Consider the following 5317-nt stretch of genomic DNA (forward strand, 5'->3'; position numbering starts at 1 on the left):
CTGGGTGGATACTGACTGGGGGGCAGCTGGGTGGATACTGACTGGGGGGCAGCTGGGTGGATACTGACTGGGGGACAGGCCTGCAGTGAGAAATAAAATGGCAACTCGGGTGGTTTGAGAGGCTTTCCCAGAGGGAATCGACACAGCTACAGGCAGAGGGCACTAACACAGGATGCCCTGAGACCCCGAGACAAATGTCAGCGGGCACGTTACACCATGCACCTGTTTCCAGGCCCAGTCAGAGTAGGATGGCAGGAAAGGGACAGCAGATAGGAGCTGAGCTGCAGGTTTGAAGCCACTGCCCGAAGGGTTCCCTTGTCCTGAGTTTCCTGGCAGCGCTTCCCATAGATGCCGCAGGCGGAGAGCTCAGGACACAACACAGGCCTCCCAGGGTGTGGGGCAAGACTGAGACGCTGAGAATGGAGCTGGGCAATAGCAGCATCCCCTGAAAATTCCTAACTCTCCCCATCCCTACCCCTGTGCTGGGTAACGTCAGCCCCTTGGTCACTCACTTTGTGACATGTGGCAGAAACATCTGTTCTTACCTCACAGGGAGAACAGTGGAAGCCGTGACAGCTGAGGGGACATAGCCCGAGTTCTGGGCCCTTGGCAGGTTTCCACAGGGTGGCCCAAGGCTTCCCTGATGTGAGGCACCCTCATCATCTGACCAAATGACCAGTGCCAGAGAAGCCCAAAGGATCCAGCCAAGTAGCCTGGATGTGCCAGGCCCTCCAGGAAGGGAAAAATGAGGGTGTGCAGGTTGGGAGTGAGAGGCGGCTGTGCAGCTGTGGGTGAAGTCAGTCTATTGCAGGACGCGCCCCAGGATGGGGGAGACGAGGCGGTCCCAGGTTCACAGGTGAGGCTGTATCAGACCCTAAGACGTTCCCCTGGGCAGAAGCTTACCTCAAGATGAACCCAAGAGGCTCCTTGTCTCTTGTGCAAGCCCAGTCTGGTTTCAAACAAAGCACAGGGGGCCCTGTGGGCTCAGGCAGCTACCCCTGCCCCATCCAAGTTGGCAAACACAACAGAGACCTGGGCACCGTCTGCCCACGAGAATCCTGAACCTTTTCCCTGAAGACCTTCCAGTGGGAGGAGCGTGGAGTCCTGGCAGAGGTTAGGGACAGCTCACTCATGCATGTGGCCTTCTCTGTGGACTCAGCTTCACAGCGGCCAGATAAGCCTCATGGCCACTTCCCTGTCCACGTGCAAGGCCCTGGAGAAGTAGGGGCAGGGGCAAGGTTCAAACCAGGGTCTTATGGGGGTTCACATGACCTCTGGCAAATCTGGACTTTTTGACACCTCCCTGCAAAGAGAATTAAGCCATCAGGGTCCAGCTGAGGATGTTGATAGTTGTGCCTGTGTCTCAGCTGGACACCAGCAAAGCAAAGAGCTTGCAGGGAGAGAGGGAGGAAGAGAGACGGGGGAGGGAAAGAAACAGGTGTGTGTTGGCCCAAGTTTAGATCCACTGAACACACTCCTCTGAAATGCTCCCAGTGTGGCATAGTGGCTGCCAGGGTCTCTCTGGTGTCACTAATCAGATAGGTCATGGTATCAGGGATTCCTTTATGTTCAAAGATTTGCTAGAAGGACTCACAGAATTCAGAAAAGCCATTATGCTCATGGTTATGGTTTATTGCAGTGACAGGTTACAGATTAAATCAGCTGAGGAACAGTGCACATGGAGAAGTGTCCCGGAGGGACCAGGTACAAGCTTCCATTTGTCCTCGCCCTGTGAACTTAGACAGAAATCACTTAATTCTCCCAGCCACAGTGTGTGCCAACGCTCACAACATGCTGCAGCCGGGGACTCTCCCCCAAGCCTTGATGTCCAGAGTTTTTATTGGGAGCTGTCACCCAGGCATGGAGCCTCCAGCTGACAGCCCCACCGTAAATCACACTGGCCCAAAGACTTTCTGGCTTGGCCAAAGGACCCAGGCAAAGGCCCCTGTGTGATAGGGCATTCCAAGGGCTTGGAGGAGATCCCCCAGCAGGAGGGCAAGGGCCAGACTTTTCTTTGGAATGTGCAGGGTGTGGACAACTCAAGCCTTCTGGATTCTTCCTTCACTGCACAATCCCATCCATTAGTGGGCAGACAGAGCCTCCTCAAGTGCTCCTCCTGCTGCACACACCGGGGAGAAGCACAGGATTCCTGTGCTGGGGTCCCCGCCTCACATTAGGTTCTCTGGGAGCAGAGCCCATGGTGGTGGGGATTCTGGTGTCAGTGATTGACTGGGGGAATGCTCTCAGAGGAGACCTGTAAGGGTGGAGGGAAGAAGGACTCCATGGGGGAAAGCCAATTGAAAATTTGGGTTCAGCTCAAGGCTAAGCTCAGTCAGATCCCACATGGAATGCTGGAGCGTGAATAGTACTACACGTGCCCCCTGGGGCCAGCCATTCCACCCCACATCAGTCCTAGGCTGTGCAATGTCTGGCATTTGTCCCAGGTGCCCCTGCACTGGGGGAGGGAGGTGCCTGGGGGGAATCTGGGCTGGGCACAGACTGTGCCCTCGACTCCAGCACTTACCTGCTCTTAACCTCTGGGTCCTGACAGCAATCCCCCATCAGTGACCAACTCACTGAAGGTGGAAATAGCAGGCTGCGTGTGCCCTGTTTCCACTGCCATAAGGCCACTCTCTCCATCTAGACCCCGGTCCTCTGCATCTTCCTGAGCCCTGTCCTCTGAGGTTTACAGAAATGGGTCAGAGTGAGACCTTAATAAAATTGTGCCCAAGCCCACACTGGACCTAACCCACTCCTCATTCTCTGTTTCTTTGTGAATGACGCCAACCTCAGTGTCAAAGATGGTTTACTCTAATTAGCAAAGGGCTCAAATGTCAGCATGACAATATCCCAAATACAGCAGTGCCAACAGCACACAGTACCCCCATTTGAATTCACCTGACTCCCTCCTATTATTAACTTCTCGGGGAAAACGTGAAAGACTTTAAAATAAAACACCATTCTCCTTCTAAATTAAAGTTTTAAAATATTACTGCTGCAAAGAAGTTCGCCCTTCCTGAGAGGTCTCATTCAGATATCTGGGGACATCTTGACCTTGGCTTTGGCAGCTGCCCCCTAAGTGACTTCTTACTGCAGTGCCTCCAAATCTCAATTCCACCCAGTCTCTCTGGGGTATCCCCCTCTGCGATACTCCAGAGGGTGGATTAATTGAATTTCTGAACATACCAACCAAGACAATGATATAAACTCTTCCCAAGCCACCATAGCAGTTTTCCTGTGCAAGCTTACGTCACCAGCATCAGATGATTTTTGTTAGTCACAGTATGGGACAGAAACTCCATGGGTCAGGAAGGGGAGAGTGCCAGAAAAATTTCTTGGTTTCAGTCTCCAAGATGACACTAGATTTATAATCCATACACCTAAACTGAGACATAATTACAAGAAGCAGTCACCTGCCAGGAGTTTGACTGTTGGATCTCCCACTGTGCGTGTGGTCAGTGGGGCTACTGCTATGTTACCACTACAAAACTTAGAAATTTGAAAGTAGCACACCAGTGTGTAATTCTTACCTAGGAATCCCATCTTCCCTTTGGTGTCTGCCTTTTAATTTTCATTTCCCTTCCTCATCTGTGTTCCTGGCACCCAAATGGGAACTCTGCCACCACCCAGCTTGGGTTCCAGGGTGGCCACAATCACAAAAGGCACAATCGTGGCTCCAACTCAGTCCGTTTATGAATTCAGGGGCCTGCAGATTCCTAATGCCTTCAGGGGCTTTACCCTTCCTTCTGCTCCCTGGATAGCCTTTTCAGAATTAAAGGCTGTTAACTCACAATAAAGAATGAAGTTTCAAGGGCTCCTTTGCCTGAGAGAGCTAAAGACTTTGGTTTGAATTCATACTGGGTTGTGAATGACTGATAGCAGAGCTGGTGCACACCCAGGGACTCTGTGACAACCAGGCTGCAGTCAGTTCTCCTCTTAGCCCCTCATTGTGCCCATTAGACCTGTTAGGTTGGGATCAGGGTGGGGAAGAGGGACGCCAGGAAAAGAGCAGAGATCAGCAGAAGGAAACTAGGGATCAGCAAAGCCTGAAGCCAGCCGGACAGGTGAGTATGGGCAGTCTGTTATGCTGCTGCCTCGGAAGGCTCTTCTTTCTGTGGCTGCCAGGCCCTGCCCATCCACAGGGCTATTTGTGTCCCATGCGTGGCACAGGTGTGTGACAAGTTGTGGCTTGCCCTGGGAAGGCCTTTAACTTCTTGAAGAGGCACGAGATATGCTGTCTTTGTGCACGTATGATGTATATATTTGTTTTTCCTTTGACAGGGGCTCTCTTCACAGCTGTCTCCAGAGGACATAAATCTCTTGGTCAAGGTAAAGTGTACCACCATGACAATGGTAGTGATGTGCTGGGCATCATGGCTTGCACCTTAGTCTCAGCTACTTTAGGGCTAAGGCACGAGGATTGCTTGAACCCAGGAATCCTAGACCAGCCTAAACAACATAGGGAGACCCTATCTCTACAGATTTTTTAAACAATTAGGTGGGCATGGTGGCGCATGTCTGAAGTCCCTATTTGGTAGGGTCTCTTTAGCCCAGGCTGCAGTAAGCCATGACTGTGCCACTGTACTCCAGCTGGGTTACAGAGTGACACCCATCTTTAAAAAAAAAAAAAAAAAAGAAAAGAGAATTATAATAAGGAAATTGGGCCTCTCACTAATAAGTTGGGGTTCTTTATGTTTGTTTGAATAATTACATGCCAGTATTAACAACAATAGTAGCAACACTAGTTGAGAACTGGTAATATATCAAATCCACACTGTCCAAACGACAGCCCCTGGCCACCTGTGTCAATTTAAACTTAATTAATCAAACACTTCAATTCAGGTTCTTGTCTTCTACACCAACCTCTTTACAAGTACCTAACAGCCACAGGTGGCTAGTGGCTGTCTTCCCAGGTGAGGCAGAGACGGAGCAGAAAGTTCTCAGTGCCGTGATCCGTGTTTCACGTGCGTTTCTTACTAAACTTTCACAATTATTCTATGGGGTCAGTACTAATAGCATTCTCATTTCTGTATATAAAATCTGAGACACTGTGATAGTCAATGAATGAAATGGAATAGAAATAGAAATTTCTAAACAGAAATAGAAATAGAATATTCTAAAAATAGAACCTAGACCTCCCTGATCCCAGAGGGTGGTGTTCAACCCCACACAGGACTAAACTGTGTTTTGAAAAGCAAGGCAGAGTCACTGGGTCTGGGTCCTGCTGGTGCCAGGGCAGAGCACACCCGTGAGGGGTGACCGGGTGCTGGCCCTTTCATCCAGCGTCGAGGGCAGAGCACACCCGTGAGGGGTGACC

At 50.8% G+C, this 5317-nt stretch overlaps 1 protein-coding gene across 1 annotated transcript in view; it reads left to right on the top strand.

Annotated features, from left to right (window-relative positions):
- COL22A1 (collagen type XXII alpha 1 chain) overlaps positions 1-5317 on the top strand; it is a 249321-nt gene that overhangs the window by 179233 nt on the left and 64771 nt on the right. The window contains exon 43 of the mRNA XM_023514966.1: positions 4282-4329. Coding sequence (XP_023370734.1) covers positions 4282-4329 — 48 coding nt within the window. The remainder of the gene's footprint in view (positions 1-4281; positions 4330-5317) is intronic.

The sequence above is a fragment of the Otolemur garnettii genome, unplaced genomic scaffold, assembly GCF_000181295.1.
Source record: "Otolemur garnettii isolate 467f Iridium unplaced genomic scaffold, OtoGar3 scaffold00062, whole genome shotgun sequence".
Taxonomy (NCBI): Eukaryota; Metazoa; Chordata; class Mammalia; order Primates; family Galagidae; genus Otolemur; species Otolemur garnettii.